We start from the raw sequence: 19,624 nt of genomic DNA, 5'->3' as shown, positions 1-19,624 counted from the left end.
TATCTTAGAGGGATACCTTTCTCAAACATTCATAAGTCAGCTACATGGAACTCTGTTCATACATTTACCAGCCACTACTCGGTTGTGGCAAATTCTAGATTAGGTGCCCTGTACGGCTGTGTTGTCTTCCAGTCATTATTTAGAGAGACATCCTACAACCTACCTCATTGAAAAATATTGCTAGTCAATCAACATTCAGTAGGATCTGTGTAGACAAAGGTTCTAGGAAGACAGAGAGATTTCTCAGCTTCTGATAACTTGAATTCCTCAAGAAACTTTGTCTGTGAGTATTCTATGACCTCCACTCCTTTTTAACTGACACAGTGTCCTACTCTTGGATATCTGCATTAGTGAAGGAACTGAGTCATGGTTGGGGCTATTCTATCCTTTATGCCCTTGGGAGGATGGGTGCGAAGCTTACAAGGTGCATGCACTGCTCCAACAAACAATATACACTGAATGTTTTTAAACTATTGATTGGAGATTCAGTAAAAATAAAATGAGAAAACTTTGTGTCCACAATGCAAACAAAACTGATCCTTAAAACTGGTGTTTATTATTTCTGTTCTGATGAGAAGATAGAATGGATGGAGCACAAAAAGGATGTTGTTTCAATATTTCCAGCCAGGAAGAATCCAGAAATTTTCAGTAATTGTAGAGCTGCCTGATTGAACCAGACCATTGGTCTCAGATGAGTAAGATATCCTTGATAAAGTCACACTACTCATCGAAACCTATTCTTGTTTAATTGAATGCATACAAATGTTTAGTTTATCTATCAGAGTATTAATTAATTATGACTTTACAGACATTTGTATGATGATGCTGAACACCCAACGTAAGCCATGAGCAAGTCATATGGAGATAGAGAGGTAGCATAGGAAGGAGCCAAGAGAAGCAGCCACCAGCACTGATTCTGAGCATACCTATGTTGTTAGGAATAGGCCCACTGAGCTGGAAACTAGAGTAGTGGACAGGCCCAGTTTCCCCTAACAGATATGAGGAAAGTGGTCCAGGACCTGTAATTGGAACAGAAGACTGCCTGAAGCAGCATAAAGACTGTATATTTGGTGGGATTTTGTTCTCCTGAAAGAAAGAAAGAAGTGCCACAGTGCAAACAACTGATGGAAGGGAGTACCGGAGAGGGCAAGAACTAATATCCTGACCCTGACCTAGCCACGGGAAGGAGTTCCTGTACCAAGCATGGTTCTTTCACATGCAAAAATTATAGAATTTCACAATATGATAAAATAAGAGAATTCATGGCACTTTTCTATTGCATTGACATCAAACTGCATCATTCTCTACATCCTGCCTTTCAACTTCTTCACATTCTTTTTCTCTAGGGGTGTGTCTAGACTACATGGCTCCGTCGATGGAGCCATATAAATGAGTTTACTAGACATAGCAAAATGAAGCAGCGATTTAAATAATCGCTGCTTCATTTACATCAAAATGGCTGCTGCGCTGTGCCGATCAGTTGATTGTCGGCACAGCATGGTAGTCTAGATGGGGATCAGCTGACCCCAGAACCCTTTCTCATCAGATCCTTTATGCCTCATGAAACAAGGCTTACAGGATCTGATGTCAAAGGATTCCAGGGTTGGCTGATCCCCATCTAGACTACCGCACTGTGCTGACAATCAGCTGATCGGCACAGCGTGGCAGCCATTTTGATGTAAATGAAGCGGTGATTATTTAAATCGCTGCTTCATTTTGCTATGTCTAGTAAACTCATCTACATGGCTCCATCGATGGAGCCATGTAGTCTAGACACACCCTAAGGATGCATCTACACAGCACCTGAAACTCGAAATAAGTTACACAAATGAATTCCAGGATCACTGAGAGATCATAAACACAATGCACCATGAAACAATTGTATAAGTCAGTGTTCACAATATGGACACTTTTGAACATCAGTGCTCACAGTACAGTTTTATGGCACTTGTACACACTTTACCTGAGGAGATTTCTCAATCCATGTTCGGTGGAGCCCCCAGTTCAGATTTTTGCTACATTCAGATCTTTATATACACGAAAACTATAAAAACATCTTTTGTCCTTTTCAGAATAGAGAGGAAAAATTGCATGTTCAAAAATACTTGACATCAATAAGATGAAAATCACACCAATGCAGAGGAACCCAGATAAAAAAATCTTAATTAACACATTTTTAGGGGACTGATATAATGTATAGGTTCTGTGTGAAACTTCTGTGTTGAAATTAACTTTCCCCATGACATTACGGCTTTATAAAAGGAGGAAAGAGCTTCAGAAAAAGAAACTTGTTTACTGCACATTTTACTTCCTTGTTTCGCAAAGTGTAAATGAGTGGATTTAACAAAGGGGTTAAAATAGCAAAAACAACATTGCTCATAATGTGGACATCAATTGGCAAGTCTGTTCTGTAGGAAATATATGCCAGAGCAATGGATGAGTAGTAAGTGCAAACCACAATCAAATGGGAAGTGCAAGTAGAAAAAGCCTTACTGCGACCTACATTAGAGTTGATCTTTAATATGGAGATAATGATGTGAACATATGAAAGGGTGACAAGCACAAGTGGCAGGAATGAAACAGTCATGGCAATGGAGAAACCCAAGAAAGTCTGAAAAGCGACACTGACATCAGAACATGCTGCTTGCACAACTGCCAAATGATCACAAAAACAATTGTAAACTGTGTTTTTTTCACCAAATGTTAACAGAGTGGTCTGGAAGATGACAGGTATTGGTATTAACAATCCAGTTACCCAGGCACATGCTGCCAGTAGCAAGTTTACTTTTTTTGTCATTTTAACCGGGTAGTGCAAAGGATTACAAATTGCTTCATAACGATCATAAGACATGACTACAAGAAGCAGTGATTCAGTCACTGCTAAACCATGAAAACCGTACATCTGCAGGAAGCAGACGTGAAAAGAAATAGTTTTGGCATTGACCAGAAACATTGCCAACATTTTGGGAATCGTAGTAGTTGTAAGCAATATATCTAACACAGAGAGATTAGTTATGAAAAAGTACATGGGTTTGTGAAGTGTTTGATCGATCACAACTACAGCTATAATAATGGTATTACCAATTAGTATTATCAGATAGCATAACAAAAATACAAGGAAAAGAGGAATCTGGAAATCTTGAAGCGCAGGAAATCCAGTGAGATAAAAGTCTTTGGCAGAAGTATTGCTGTTGCAGTTGTTCATGGTCTGGTGGTTGAAAATATCTAGAGTGAAAAACATAGTAAAGAAGCAATCCTAATTATTTCAAGAAAGTCTGCAAGTTCATGAATAATTGTGTTTTGCAGAAGGTCTTTGTCAATAAACTAACATATTGCATGCAATTTTAGTTAATTTTCAGTGTCTTCCACTACAAATAATGTATTTATCCAGAATGGACAAGGATGGTGTCCCTAGACTTTGGTAGCAATTGGGAAAGGGTGATGGGATGGATAGCTTCATTCTTACCTGTTTTGTTCATTCCCTCTGAAACATCAGGCATTGACATCTTTTGACAGTATAGTGGGCTAGATGGGACTTTGGACTGACCCACTATGGCTGCTTCTATATTGTTATTTATATATGAAGCCCCTGGGAAGAAAATGAGATTAAGTACTATGTTGACAACAATTAGCAATACATCTGTTTCTAGGTGATGTAGCTACTCAGCTTTAAGCCTAGACATATAGGCATAGTCCACACTAGACAAGGCAGGTCAGTTTAAGGTATGCCATCCAAAGCCGAGTTATCAGAGTGTCTACTCTGCAGAAGGCTGATGAGAGCACACACTCCTGTTGGCTTCCCTTACTTCTCACAGAATGAGGAGTACAAAACGCCAGCAGGAGCTGCCCCCCATTTTCAATATGGGGGTCTACACTAGATCCACTAAATCGAACACTAGAGTCAATCTTCTCTCTAGTGTAGACAAGCCCATAGTGATTGAGACCTTTGAATCTATCTGTTTAGTTTAACAAAGAAAACATAAAAGTAGCCATACTGGGATAGACCAATGGTCCATCAAACCCAGTATCCTATCTGCCGACAGTGGCCCAAGAGGAATATACAGAATAGGCAACCAAGGCATGTTCCATTGCCTGGCATCAACTCCCAGCTTCTGGAGATGAGAAGCTAGGAAAAACCAGAGCCTCTTGAGTAATAGCCATTGATAGCCTTATCCTTCATGGACTTATCTGCCTTATTCACAGAGCTGACAATTTTATAGATGTATCTCTTATCCCCTTTAGTCATCTATTTTCTATGGTCTCATCTCCACTTGCCAGAGGATCAGTGCTCTGGTGACTGATCCTCTAGGGTTCAATTTAGCGGGTCTAGTAAAGACCCACTAAATCAAATGCTGAGGGGCACCCCCTTCAGCCTCCTACTGCAGGGCCGCCCCAGAAAACCAGTGCAATTCATGTAGCTGGAGTTGCATACCTTGCATTGATTTTATCCATTAGCATAGACATGGCCTAATTAGAAAAATCCCTGATTTTTAATTTTTCCATTGATAGAAGTTGTTCCATACCATTACGCATTTTGTTGCCCTTCTCTGTACTGATTCTAATACTTAGATATCACTTTTGAGATGGGATCATGAGAAATGCCCACTGTATTCCAAGTATGGGCATACCATAGATTTATACAGTGGCATTATAATATTTTCTCTGTTATTGTCTATCACTTTCTTAATGAGTCTTAATAGTCTGCTCTGGTGGGTTTTTTTAACTGCTGCTGCACATTCATCAGATGTTTTCAGCAAACTATCCACAATGATCTCAACATTCTTTTGTGGAGTATTAACAGCTAATTTAGACCCCATCATTTTGTATGTATCATTGACATTACATATTCCAGTGTCCAATATTTTGCTTTGCTTGACCAACCTTGAATTTTAACTGCCTTTTTATTGCTCAGTCACCTAGATTAGTGGAATTCCTTTGTAACTCTGCACAGTCTGCTTTGCACTTAACTATCATGAACAGTTTTCTCCCATTTGCAAATTTTGCCACCAGACTGTTTACCCTTTCATCATTTATGATTTTGTTGAGCAGTACTGGTTCCAGTCCCGATCCCTGGTGGAAAACATTATTTTTCTCTCTGCAATCTGAAAGCTGACTATTTATTCCCACCCCTTCTTTCCTCTGTTTTAATTATTTTCCTGTCCAGGAGAGGAACGCCCCTCTAATCTTATTACTGCTTATTTTGCTTCAGAGCCTTTGGTGAGGGATTGTGTCTTGTGTATGTTGAGCCTCTCAAACAACTCTAATAAATTAGTGAGGCATTATGTCCCTTTACAAAAGCCTCTGGACTTCTCCATTTTTTGAAGAACAGTTTTTGAATTGAGACTAAAATTGAACATATCATTCAAAGCAAGGACATCCAATAAATGTATGTAATGGCATTAGAATATATTCTATATTATCCTCTATTACTTCCCTAATAAGGCTAACATAGTGTTTGCTTTTTTGAGTGGTCCTTTGCTTTGAGGAAATATTTCTCTAAGTCAGCTGTGAACAACAAGAGGAAGATTTTTCTCCTGAGTCATTACAAGTTAAATGGAACTTAGAAATGTGCATGAGTAATTTCTGGTGTATTACCTTGCATTTCTGAATTCAAAGTATTCAGTTTCGACAGTTAAAGCCATTTATTATTTGGATCTTGGCAATTTTAAAGATTCCCTATTCCTAAGTGGCAAATCAACCATTGAGATCAGCTACACATTCAACCTGAAAATCTTTAGATTAAATTAAGGCTTTTATTCCCCGACAGAAAGGGAAGGTTTTAGTTTGTATGAAATATTTTATGTGGGATTGGGATTGCTTTTTAATGTCATTTTGATTTTTTTTCTGTTCCCCCTATTGTTTTTTTCAGTTCTGTAAAGATTTGAGGACACAATTTGAATGAGAAATGCTGTACTATAAAAATAAAATTGTTGTACTGTGCTAAATAAAACACCCACCATTAGTATGCTTAGTACTGACTTGAAACTCAGACATCATAAATCAATTTCAAAATCACATCCTTTGGTTCCTGTCAACAAATTGTATTAAAAATGTTTCTCTATGTGGAATGCCAAGTGGAAAAAACGTACATCAAAACAAAGAATTAGTCTAAAATGTAGAGATAATAATGTGATAATATAAACTCTACCTGACTTGTGAATTCCAGAGATTATAAGAGCATTGGTTTCACTCGTGTTGCACTTAGTGATAGATGGACAGCTCCTACAATAAAGCCTCCAGCAAATACAGTGATTGGGGCTCTGTGTTTCTTTTGAACAAATTCTGTAGTCCTTTTATCTGCCTTCATGTCCCCAAAGATTAAATTAACATGGGTTTCTTATCCACAATTAAGAGACCGATTCAGATATATAATCATTTTCATGATAAACAATCCCAGCAGAGTTTGGAATCTCAGTTGCACTGTAGAGCTCATAATTTGTGTGAATTTCATTGCACATTTGAACAGTCAAGAAAATGAAAGCAAGGTGTTTCAAATGCCAAGTATGCAGCACGAGAAACCTTCATGAGATGTGCCATTGTAGCCATTATTTTATATTTGATTCAGTCCTTTTCCCACTGACATTAGCTTCAATGGGAAACTGTTGAGTAATCCAATTGAGTAATCCCAATTTTTTTTCACTGCATGAAACAATTTAAGGCCACATTAATTAAAACTGCCAAAACATCCAGAAAGTCAATTAATCATCAAAAAATGCTTACTCTTACGTTTCTGAGGACCAATGTCAAGATTGATGTGCAAGTATTTCTGCTCTTTAAGTTGGATTAAAGCTATTCTTGACATCACAGTTGAGTGATCCTTCGTTCTGCATATTCTCTACCCCCATTATTGTTTGTGTAATATCCTCATGACTAGTATGGTCTTGAAAATGTGATCCTCCTGATGTAGGCTTCTTGTTTCTGAAGTCATCTATGATCTGTGAGATAACATGGGAAGACATGTCATCAACTGGCACCAATATGGACCATTACCAGCCAATACTTGCCCATCATACTTTGACGCTCATGAAATGATGTAGTCACACCTTGAGCTGCGGTCTCATGGCCTTGGCAGGATTTTGTTTCCATTCTTTTTAGTACAGAACCATCAACATGGATCATTTGTCTTTTTTGGGTGGCTGAACATCTATGGCAGGGCTGGATTGGGGGGCGGAGGCTTGCCAGGCAGCTGCCTGGGGCACCAACCTATGAGGGGCACCTGATTGAAGTGGTAAGGGGCGCTGCACACCTGGGGCCGGGCCGCGCATGCGCCCGCTGCCCAGGGCGCAACTATGGTTAGGTCTGGCACTAATCTGTGGTAACATCTATGGTAAATCTACGGTATATCTTGGAGGGGTACTTAACTCTAACATTCAGAAGGCATCTACTTGGAGTTCTGTTAATAAATTTACCAGCCACTACTCCATTGTGGCAAATTCTAGATAAGGTGCCTAGTACGACAGCATTGTCTTCTGGTCATTATTTAGAGAGATGTCTTGCAACCCATCTAGTTAAAAAATACTGGTAGGCAATTAACATTCAATAGGATCTGTTTGGACAAATGTTCAAAGAAGACAGAGAGATTACTCAGCTTCTGATAATTCCAAATCCTCAAGAAACCTTTGTCCATGTGGAGTCTATGACCTGCCCTTCTTTTTAACTGACACAGTGTCCTACTCTTGGAATCTACATCAGTGACGGAACTGAATGATGGTTGGGGCTGTTCTGTCCTTTATGACCTTAGATAGAAGGATTAGTATGAAACTTACAAGGTGAATGCACAGCTCCAAAAGACACTATGCACTGAATGTTTTTTTTAAAGTTATTGATGGGAGATTCCGTTAAAAAAAAAAATTAGAAAGACCAACATTTTGTGCCCACAATGCAAACTCAACTGTTCATAAAACCTTGAAATGAGCATTGGAAAAGTACAATGGTAACAGAAAGTATATTTATTTCTGTTCTGAAGAGAATATAAAATACAAGAAAAGGATCTTACTTCAATATTTCCAACCCAGAAGAATCCAGAAATTACCATTAATTATGGAGATGTCTGATTGCAATAGTCTGAGATGGATATGCTATGCTACAAAAATTCCAGCTAAGAATCTCCAACTAACCCTGTTCTTGCTGAATTGAATGCATGAACTTCTGAGATTTATCCCTCACAACATTTATCTTAATATGACTTTACATAAACTTGTGTGATTGAATGACCACTCAACACAAGCCCTGAACATGTAATATGGGACGGCAGGACACATTAATCTTACGTACTGCCTCTGAGGGAGTAGCCAAGGATTGATAATTTCTAGCTACAGATGAAACCCAATTGAAAGCCAGGAAGTAAAAGCCAGAAATGAGGTGCAGGGATGAAATCTGTCACCACTCCCCAGACAGAAAGTGAGTTGGTCGAGGTCTAGAAGGATATCCAGAGGAGAGAAAGACATTTTGTATTGTGACAAGGTGCTGAATGGCGTGAAGTATCCATGGAGGAGCAGAGGAATCCCTGGAAGTAAATCCAGAGTTAATCATGGAGATAGAGTTGGGCTACGTCTACACTGACGTGTTCTCATGCAAAAACTTTTTTGCGGAAGAGTTCTTGTGAAAAAACTCTTCCAGAAGAGAGCATCTGCACTGGCATGTGCTTTTGCACAAGATATGTGCTTTTGCGCAAGAGCATCCTTGCCAGTGTAGATGCTCTCTTGCGCAAGAAAGCTCTGACGGCCATTTTAACCATCGGGCTTTCTTGCGCAAGAAATTCATGTTGCCTGTCTACACTGGCCTCTTGTGCAAGAACAGTTGCGCAAAAGGGCTTATTCCTGAGTGGGAGCATCAGAGTTCTGGCGCAAGAAGCCCTGATTTCATACATTAGAACATCAGTTTACTTGCGCAAGAACACGCGGCCATTGACTGTAGATCATGCCGATGTAGACACAGCCTTGGAGTAGGAAAGAGCCCAGAGAAACAGCCTCCAGTACTAACTCTGAGCATACCTATATTCACAGCCATTACAGCCCCAAGGTGAATCTGGGCAGCTTCCCCAGACCCTGCTCTTTTGGGGGCCCCAGATGTCCTATGGATAGGAGGGACCCACGAGATTACTGAAGGTTGGTGAGGAGTGACTGAATGGGTTGCCCTCCTCTCCTTCCCCATACACTCACCATGTATGCAGTGGGAGCCAGAGCAGACTGGCAGCTTGCTTTGGCCAGCTTCTGTCTTCTCTGTGATAGCAGAAAGCAAAGTGCCTCAGCCTCAGTGTGCTCCAGTTCCCGTAACCACAGAGAAACAGGGTGCAGCAGGCCAGGAGAAGGCAGCATAGCAGGATAGAGAAAACTATCAGGCCACTTCAGGTCCTACTGTCCAAGTGGTAAGTGTGGGGAGGACCTATACTGCTGCCATGCTAGGCACCTGAAACCTTAGGGTGTGTCTAGACTACAGGGATTTTTTTAAAAAAGTAGCCTTTTTTCCAAAAATCTTTACCTTTGTCTAAACTGCCGCCACGTTCTGTCGACAGTACATCGACAGAACGCGGTGGTTTTGTTGACGGCTGTAAACCTTGTTTTATGAGGAATAACACTATTTTTGACAGAGATCTGTCGAAAAAAGGGAAGTGTGGACGTGGGGAAAATTTTTTGTCGAAAATAAAGGCCTCCAGGAAGAAGCCCCGGTGGACACTCCTGCCAGACCTTTCATCTCTATTGTTCTGCCTGTAGCCATCTTTTAAAGCCACAGGCACCCAGAAGTAGCATTGTGGCAGCAAGCCAACTCCAAACAGGACCCTGACTGCTCAGCTCTTCATGGTAGGGCCACTCAGAGCCATGTCCCAGAGACTCCCCTGGCCCCTCCAGGGACACATCCCCACAAGAAACGCCGGGCACCCTCCTGGTCTGGCCCCAAGATCAAAGTCCTCTTGGGGCTCTGGTCTGAGGAGGAGTCTCTTCAGGCACTGCAGTCCAAGAGGAGGAATGCGGACATTTATGCCAGAATGGCTGATGGCCTTGCCAAAAAAGGTCACCACCCCCACACACTCGAGCAGGTCACGGCAAAGGTCAAGGATCTGCGGCAGGGGTATGTTAGAGCCCATGAGTGCAGCTCCTGCTCTGGGAAGCACCACAGTATTGTGCCTATTATGAGGACTTGGACTGGATTCTGTGGGCAATGGAACTCCTGTCTCCCAAGAGAGTTGTGGAATCTGGGGTGAAGACCCCTGTGCAGCAGCGGCCACAGCTCCTGGGTGAGATCCCAGAGGACCAACAGCTCCAAGAAGAGGAGGGAGAGGAGGGCACCAGCAGGAGCACAGTGACCCTGACCCTGGAGCCAGACACCCAGACGCAGGAGGCCTCCCAGACAACTTCAGACACCAGGAAGGGAACATCAGATGAGTGCTGTGAGGGTCCAACACACACAGGGCAGGGGAGGTGGAAGCAAAGTGTATGGTGCAGTGCTGTGACATGTCATGCTGATCACAGCCTGGGGGGGCACACACATGACCAACCTCAGGGAGGGCCGTCCTACCCCTGTACCCGCACGGCTGTGAGGCACCACCTGCTCTTGCAGACACTGATGCCAGGTGCAGGCATGGGTTGGGGACCCTGGCATTGCCACACAGCTTCAGGCCTCTCAGCAACCTGTGGGAACCCCAACTGTGGCCTGACAATTGTCTGTGCTGCTTGGCCATGGGGGTGTGTATCTGTGTGGGGGGGGGGGGGGCAGGATGGTGGTCTGCATACTGTCTGGGCTTCAGGGAGGCCATCGCTGCTGCCCAGGCCACACCACGCCTTGCTGAGACCACATGAGCATCCCCTGACCCTAGTGGACAGGCACTGATTGATGAGAAGGAGGGCATGCCCTCTCAGGGAAAGTGTGAGCATGCATGACTGATGACTTCTCCCTCTTGTCCTCCACAACCGGACCAGCTATCCAGGAGGGGAGCGCCACACTTGACACACCATCCAGACAGCCGCAGGGAACCCGGCACTGGCGCACATATTTGGACCTGGTTTGCCAGCACATCTCAGTCCTGCAAGGGATGCACGAGACTTTTAATCAGAGGATCCAGGCAGAGGCACAGTGGTGCAGTCGCTTGCTGGATGAGTTTGTCCAGCAGCGCACTGCTATTTGCATTGCTATCTGGGAGGCCATGGCCTTCCCTGGTCCTGTGCCTGTTCCTGCTCCTCCAAGCTCAGCCTGCCCCATCCTCACCTCCTGCCCCGTCCTCACTCCCTGTCATCCCAGACCCAGGTACAGTCCACCTCCTGCCCAGCCCCCTACTGCCCCAGCCCGCACATGCAGCCGTCTCCAAGCAGGCCTCCACAATCAAGGTAGCAGGGGCTCATTATCCAGGTGGCACCCTCAGACCTGAGCCTCTCTCCCCCCTTCCAGGTTGACATCCCCTTTCCCACCTGTGAGAGTCAGTAAGGGAAGCACTTTACTTTGTTTAAAAAACTATGGAGTGACTTACCTCCATCAAGATGGCCCCAACCGTAGACCTCACCATGCCAAACTGGTGTCCCATGGAGTGGTAGCTGTCGGGGATAGCCAGCTTCCAGAGGGCAATAGCGACCCGCTTCTCCAGGGGGATGGTGGGCCGCAAGGGGGTGTCCTAGCATTGTAGGGCCGGGGCGAGCCAGTCACACAGCTCCTGGAAGGTGGACTTCTGCCTACGGAAGTTTCGGAGCCAAGCCTCATTGTCCCACTGCTCCAAAACAAGCCAGTCCCACCAGTCTGAACTGATGTCCAGCCTCCAACCTCGCCTCTTCAGGAATAAGTTCGGCGGCAAGGGCAGTGGGGCTGCAGCCCGAGTGAGGGGTCAAAGCTGGGCTCTGAATCCAGCTCTGCCACAAACATCATGATGGTCTCATGAAGATGCAGCAGAACTTCCAGCATCACAGCGTGGGGCCATCGCCTGCCCAGGGGCAGCTCAGGCTCCATGGCCAAAATCACAGTGAAAAGCAGAAAAAAAACCCTGAAAATAAACTGCTGTGGTGTCCGAGGAAGCAGGGCAACCAGAGCAAGCACTGCAGCAGCTTTGCTTTCCCTCCGGGAGGTAGGCAAGCCAGAAGCAGGAGCAGAGCAACAGCTGTGCAGGGGGATCCCTTTAAGCATGTCTCTCTGCAAAGGGCATGCAGCAGCACCTGAAAATAAAGGCTGCCCGCAAGCCCTGCCAGAAGCACTTCCAGGTGCCTTTTTTTTTTTTGAAAGAGCGTTTGGCAGTCTGGATGCTCTTTTTCAAAAAAGTGGATCGATTTTTCGATCCACGTCATGCAATCTAGACGCTCTTTTTCAACATAGGCTTTTTCGAAAAATACTTCCGAAAAATCCTCTTTCAAAAAAGGTGTGTAGTCTAGATGTACCCTTATAGTCAGTATTGCTCAGTGGAGGTGGCAAAGGGGCAAAGGAGGGTGGGGTGAAAGGCAGGGCTTGGGGAAGCTTTTGAGTGTGGCCAGGGTGGGGGCTACAGTGGGGAAATGCCCCGGACTCCGCACCTGGGGCACTGTGAGGGGTTCCTCCAGACCTCACACCCCCCTTGGCATGGGCCTGCCTATACTGCTAGGTATAAGTTCCCTGAGCTGGAACCTGGAATAACGGGTAGACCTGGATCCACCTACCAGAAACAGAAAAAGTGGTCCAGGACCTGTAGCTGAAATGGAACACTGCCTGAAGCAGAATATAGACAGTGTGTTTGGTGGAATTTTGTTATCCTGCAAGTGGAGACTACAAAATTATGCATCTGGATGGCCAACCCATGAATAGAGAATAATTCAAGTCAAAGAAAGAAAGAAAGAAAAATGGGCCACAGTGTGAACAACTGATGGAAGGGAGGACTGGATGGGGCAAGAACTAATTCCCTGACCTAGCCACAAGGATTAGAATTGCACAATACGATAAGAGAGTTGAGGGCACTTCCTATTGCATGGACATGAAATCACATCATTTTCTACATACTGCATTTCAAGTTCTTCGTATTTCTTTTCCCTAATTGAAGTGTACAGTATAATGTAATTTTGAAAGTGTACACTAGGAAAGTAACTGCTGGCATGTATGAATCTCTTAAATGGAGATAATAAAACATTGCTCAATTCAACCTAGTAGAATGTAAAGAGGGAAGATTAAAGAATAATGTTTAAGTTTTACCTATGTTGTGTAATTACTGGAAGTTTTAGTGCTAAAAATGCTTCCATTACTAAGCAAGATGTTAGCAAACAGGCAGGTCTTATGAGCAGCTGAAGATACAAGTTATTTACTATTACGCATATAATCAATTGATATTTTAATCTGATCAACTGCTTTCTAGTGATTTAAGAGCAAGCTTTTTACTTCTTTCCACTGCATCATGGATAAAAACCAGCATTAGACATTTAAAATACTTTAATAATATAGAGAGGTTAAAATTGCATTGCATGTTCTGGGGAAAGCCTAATTCAACTTTACCACAGTTACACCACTAATACACTTTAGCTGGCTCAGGTTCACAGGCAATTGTACAAAAGAAGGAAAGAAGAGTATTACTTCATCTCCCACAACTAAGCGTATAGTTTGCCTTTTAGAAAAAGAAAAACCTCTTTCTGCATGAAAATAGAAAAAAAATATTCCAGATTCAATGAGAGATAATAAAAACTTTGCACCATGACACCATTTTACAAAGTCAGTGCTCAGAGTGCACATGTTTTGTGGCACCAGCACACACTTTCATTGTAGCAGATATCTTGGTGCATGTGCAGTAGCATCCCTCAGTTCAGATTCTGGCTACATTTAAACCTCTGTATCACAGAGGTCTGTGTACAGGAAAAGTATAAACCAAATTGCAAAATTGTGAACAAAATACTTTTTGTCCCTTTCAGCCTATAGAAGAAAGTTAGTATGTTCAAAAATACTTGATATCAATAAGTTGAAAATCACACCAATGCAGAGGAACCATACTTCACCCATTTTTAGAAGGTATTATGATGTACAGGTTCTGTGTGAAATTCATGTATTGGTGCAAATGTTCCACATTAGATTACAGCTTTATAAAAGGAGAAAAGATCTTCAGAAGAAGAAACTTTTTTACTGCACATTTTACTTCCTTGTTTCGCAAAGTGTAAATGAGTGGATTTAACAAAGGGGTTAAAATAGCAAAAACAACATTGCTCATTATGTGGACATCAATCGGCAAGTCTGCTCTGTAGGAAATATATGCCACAGCAATGGATGAGTAGTAAGTGCAAACCACAATCAAATGGGAAGTGCAAGTAGAAAAAGCCTTACTGCGACCTACGTTAGAGTTAATCTTTAATATGGAGATAATGATGTGAACATATGAAAGGATGACAAGCACAAGTGGTATGAGTGAAATACTCATGGCAATGGAGAAACCCAAGAAAGTCTGAAAAGCAGCACTGAAATCAGAACAAGCTGCTTGCACAACTGCTAAGTGATCACAAAAACAATTGTAAACTATGGTTGTATCACCAAATGTTAACAGAGTGGTCTGGAAGATGACAGGTATTGGTATTAACAATGCAGTTAGCCAGGCACATGCCGCCAATAGCAGGTTTACTTTCTTTGTCATTTTAATTGGGTAGTGCAAAGGATTACAAATTGCTTCATAACGATCATAAGACATGACTACAAGAAGAAATGATTCAGTGACTGATAGACCATGAAAACCGTACATCTGCAGGAAGCAGACGTGAAAAGAAATAGTTTTGGCATTGACCAGAAACATTGCCAACATTTTGGGAATGGTAGTAGTTGTAAACAGTATATCTAACACAGAGAGATTAGTTAGGAAAAAGTACATGGGTTTGTGAAGTGTTTGATCGATCACAACTACTGCTATAATAATGGTATTACCAATTAGTATTAACAGGTAACATAACAAAAATACAAGAAAAAGAGGGATCTGGAAATCTTGAAGTGCAGGAAATCCAGTGAGATAAAAATCTTTACCAGAAGTATTGCTATTGCAGTTGTTCATGGTCTGATGGTTGAAAACATCTAGAGTGAAAAGCACAAAGTCAGGAAGCAATCATAATCATTTAAAGAAAGATTGTAGGGTCATGAATAAAGAGTGTTTTTTAGACACACTTTATTTTCAATCTTCGTTGAAAATTGGATGCAATATCAATTAACTTTCAGTGCCTTAAACCCCCAAATCATGTATGTAGCCAGAATGGGCAGAGTTGGTGTTATCGGGCTTTGTTTGAATGGGCTAGATCACTTGATTATTACCGGAAGGGCCAACAGAGTGTCAAGCCTCTAGAGAATGGGGCCTTCTGTGCTCCTGGAAGGGGTAGGGCTCAGCTGGAGGGAGTGGACTTGGACAGCCAGCCCTTAGCCCCACTTGGATCGCCCAACTTACTCTCTCTGCCAACCTTCACTGCCACCTGGCATGTGCTGCCTGGCACTCTGATGACTTAAAGGGCCCTGGCCACCATTGCTGTTCCACTAGCGGTGGCCGTTCCTGGGAGCTCTAGGACTTTTTTAAGTTGCCTCTTTTGCCTCCACTCCAATCAACAGGCTTGATTCTTACCTGTTCTGTTCATTCCCTCTGGAACACCTGGCATTGGCCTGTGTTGACAGGATCCCAGGAAGGCTAGATTTTACTTTGGACTGACCCACTATGGCTGCTCTTATGTTCTTATTTATATATGAAGCTCCTGGGGAGAAAATGATATGGTTATGTACTATGTTGGCGACAATTAGCAATACATCTGTTTCTAGGCCATGTCGTTACTCAGATTTAAGTCTGGACATACAGTGATTGATACCCTTGAATCTAACTATTTGGCTTAACAAGCAGAACAAAAGAACAGATCATAAGAATTTCAGAGGAGAGATCATGATGCCATACTGGGTCAGACCGATGGGCCATCTAGCCCAGTGTTCTGTCTTGTGCCAGTGGCCAATGCCAGAAGATTCAGAGTAATAAACAGAATAGGCCACCAAAGTGTACTGCATTCCCTGTCATCTACACCCTGTTTCTGGAAATCAGAAGCTAAGAATTCCCAAAGCATCTTGACTAATAGCCATTGATAAGCTTATCTTTCATGGAATTATCTAATTCTTTTTTGAATCACATTATACTTTTGGGCTTCACAGCATTTACTGGCAATGAGTTCCACCAGTGGACTTTGTGTTGTGTGAAGAAGTACAGGATTAACCTTCTAAATCCAGGACTCTCTGGTCTGGCAGCATCTGTGGCCTGGCAGAATCATGAATGTTGCTGGACCAGAAAGCCCCAGTGCCTGGGAATGCAAGCTGGTCGGGAGTCCAGCAGCAGGAGAGTCCCACCATTGGGACTAGTGAGTCCCATTCTGGAGAGCCCCAGCTGGGCACAGCTCAACAGGGTAGCTGTGGAGCCCTGACCCGGCGTGGCACTGCAGGGCAGCTGCAGAGCCATGACCCCGTGCGGTATCAGCAGGGCAGCCATGCAGCCCCTTCCATGGGAAGCCCCAGGTGGGTACAGAAGCAGTGGAAAAGCCACGGAATCCAGGCTGGGCATGGAAGCAGCCAGGCAGCCACGGAGATCTAACCCAGTGAGGCAGCCATGGAACACCGTCTCCAAGAAGCCCCCGCCAGGTGGGACAGAAGCAGGGCCATGGCATCTGGGGAGCTCCATCCCTGAAGAGCCCCATCCAGCTGGCAGAAGTGGGCCAGAGCCAAGCCCCAAGCCCTGTAGCAGCAGGGTTGGAGTGGAGCCAGCAGGAGGGAGGGGCAGTGTCTCTTCAGTTTCCAATTTAGGATTGGGGTGGCCTTTTAATGTATTGGGGTGGCCTTTTAATGTAATTTGGAATAACAAACATCTGATAAGGGTATAAGGGTTTTTACCTGCTTCATAATTATTAATAGTTACAGTGTATAAACGGAATGACTAAATGCTAATAGAATAATAGATTAATAGTAATTAGAAGTGGATCTAATGCATTACGTAAGCCAATCCATGATTGTTCCCTTTTCTCTCTCGATATACATATACACACACATACATATACAAAATTACATTCTTGTCTCTGTCTTATTCAGCTAATTTTCAGTTTTCAAAAGGTGGGCTTCCATGCTTTCTCCTGTGAGACCTTTCAACATTCTCCTAAATATTACTGTTAGCCAGAGTACAAGAAAATCTTCCTATTACTGCCAATGTGATGCAAAAGAGGTTTGGGGATCCTTTATAGAACACATATATGTGTTAAGTCATGGTAATGATGGGTGTGGGAAGTTTACAAATAGCTAATGCATAGAATATACGTGACTATAGTCAGTGACTTTACTTTCATGATCAGATATTTATTAATATGCTTACTGATTGCAGCTTGCACCAGAATTCTGTGCAAAAGCAGACTTCTTTTCATTAGATTTCCAGCCTGGTTTTCACACCGTAAAGATTCAGAGAAACTCTCATATGTTATGAAGGACATATTGTACATGTAGGTACAAAAAAGAATTTCTGCTATGTGTAGTGTAGCTGTGGCCATATCAGTCTTAGAATATTAGAGTGACAAGGAGAGTGAAGTAATATCTTTAATCAGTGATGAAGAACTTCTCTTATGAGAGAAAACTACAAGAGCTTGATTTGTTATGTCTAGTAAAGCAGAGGCTGAGGCTATGTCTAGACTGCGAGCTTCTTTCAGGAGAACCTTTTTTTTGGAAGAGATCTTCCAAAAAAACTTCTTCCAAAAGAGAGCATCCACACACACAAAAGTGCATAAAAAAAGCTATCTGCTTTTTCAAAAGATAGAGTCCACATTGAATGGACGCTATCTTGCATTTAAGCTGTGATTACTATGGACTGATTAGCCACCAGGGCACCTGTGCTTTTTCCTCTTTCTTTTGCTTTCGAAAGAACTCCCTCTTCCCCGTACACACATGTCTTTTTCCGAAAGAGCTTTTTCTGAAAAAGGCTTCTTCCTTGTAGAAAGAGAATTACCAACACTGGGGAAAGCCCTCTGTTCTTTCAATTTACTTTCGGAAGAATGCAATTGCAACAGCCGTTTTTCTGACAAAATTCTGTAGTGTAGACATTGAGAGAGGACATGATTGAGTTCTATAATATACATCAGGAAAATAAACAGTACAGAGGGAAAACAAATGGTACAAACAGGCCACGAATAAATGGCTGGAAATTGGAAAAAGATTTCTAGAGGTGTGAGGTTGTAGAATAGTCTCCTACTTGGAGAACAGTCAGGGGGAAAACAACCTATACTAGTTTACTCTGAAGCTTGACAAGTTCATAGATAAAACAACAGGATGAGATTGTCTCTGACTGCAGAAGATTCAGTCTGATAAACAGTGAAGTCCCTTCCAGTTTTATGTTAATCTGAATTTTTAATATGTTTTGATTCCTCCATCCTCAATACAAAAAATAAGCATTGGAAGTTCACTGTTATAATCTCAAGTATTTATCATAACAATTTGCCTCATAACTTTTCTCTTTTCCCTGTTACTATATTTTTTCAGTTCTATTAAGATTTGAAGATACAATTTGAATAAGAAACGCTGTAGTATTGTTGCACAGTACTCAATGAAAATGTTTTCCATTTAATATCCTTAGTATTGACTTGAAAGTCAGAAATAGCAAATCAAATCACATCCTTTGGTGTCTGTTAACAAATTACATTTTAAAAGGTTCTCTATATGAGATACATTGAGAAAAAATATATGAAAAGAAACATTAGTCTAAAATGTATAAACATTAATGTGATAATATGAACTGTACCTTATTTGTGACTTGCAGAGCTCATAAGAACACTGTTTGCACTGATCTTGCACTTAGTGAAAGATGGAAGGCTCCTACTATAAAGCATCTGGCAAATATATTGATTGAGGCTTTGTGTTTCTTTTGATCAAACTGTGTAGTCTTTTTATCCACCTTCATTTCCCCAAAGATTAAATTAGCATTGCTTTATTATTTACAGTTAAGAGACTCTTGCAGACATAATTATTTTCATAATACACAAGCCCAGCAGAGTGTTGAATCTCAATTGCACTGCAGAACTCATGATTTGTTTCAATTACATTGAAGATTTGCACAGTCAAGAAACCGAAAGCAAAGAGTTTCAAATACAGAATGTGCAGCTTTAGAAACAACCATGAGACGTGCCATTGTAGCCATTATTGTGTATTTGATTCAGGCCTGCTTCCATTGACATTGGCTTTAATGTGAGACATTTAAATCCAATTGAGTAAACCCAACCTTTTTTTCATAACATTAAGGCCACATTCATTAAAACTGCCAAAATATCCAGAGAATCGACAAATCATCAAAAATGCGAAGGGCCTTCAATTTCTGAGGGGTGGTCAGCAGGGACACAATATTTATTCTTTGTCCTGAGTTATGCAGAAGATCAGATTGATGGTCAGTGATTCTTTCTGGCTTTAGGATCTGTTCCAGCAGTGATAAGAACCCTGTGCTTCAAGGAACATGTGTGTGTACCAAAAAAAAAATTGTATCGCTCTACACTGTTCCATGGCTGTGAGGCCAGACATGGGAGTCCTGGTGTATATATATATGTAAGAGTCACAGATTCCAAAGCCAAAAGAGACCATTGTGATCATATAATCAGTCCTCCTGAATAACACAGCAGAGAACATCCCCCTCCAAAATTCTAAAGTAGATCTTTTAGAAAAATATCCATTTTTATTT

General features: G+C 42.2%; 2 protein-coding genes across 2 annotated transcripts; both read right to left on the bottom strand.

Moving 5' to 3' along the window:
• Positions 1–1,756: 1,756 nt before the first annotated feature.
• LOC102463904 (olfactory receptor 2AT4-like) lies at positions 1,757–7,654 on the bottom strand. Its single transcript, XM_075921283.2, has 3 exons — positions 6,727–7,654; positions 3,467–3,589; positions 1,757–3,225 (listed from the first exon to the last, which is right to left on the bottom strand). Exons 1-3 carry the CDS (start codon positions 6,800–6,802, stop codon positions 2,246–2,248), a joined length of 1,179 nt encoding a protein of 392 aa, XP_075777398.1. The 5' UTR covers positions 6,803–7,654; the 3' UTR covers positions 1,757–2,245.
• Positions 7,655–11,533: 3,879 nt separating this feature from the next.
• On the bottom strand, positions 11,534–16,311 carry LOC102443416 (olfactory receptor 2AT4-like). The gene has a single exon (XM_075921269.2). The coding sequence runs from the start codon at positions 14,957–14,959 to the stop codon at positions 14,000–14,002; it is 960 nt and encodes a 319-aa protein (XP_075777384.2). The 5' UTR covers positions 14,960–16,311; the 3' UTR covers positions 11,534–13,999.
• Positions 16,312–19,624: the final 3,313 nt, after the last annotated feature.

This window comes from Pelodiscus sinensis, chromosome 1 (assembly GCF_052426305.1).
Source record: "Pelodiscus sinensis isolate ZL-2025 chromosome 1, ASM5242630v1, whole genome shotgun sequence".
Lineage (NCBI taxonomy): Eukaryota > Metazoa > Chordata > Testudines > Trionychidae > Pelodiscus > Pelodiscus sinensis.
The sequence above is the reverse complement of the archived record's forward strand: the minus strand, read 5'-3'. Positions and strand labels throughout refer to the sequence as shown.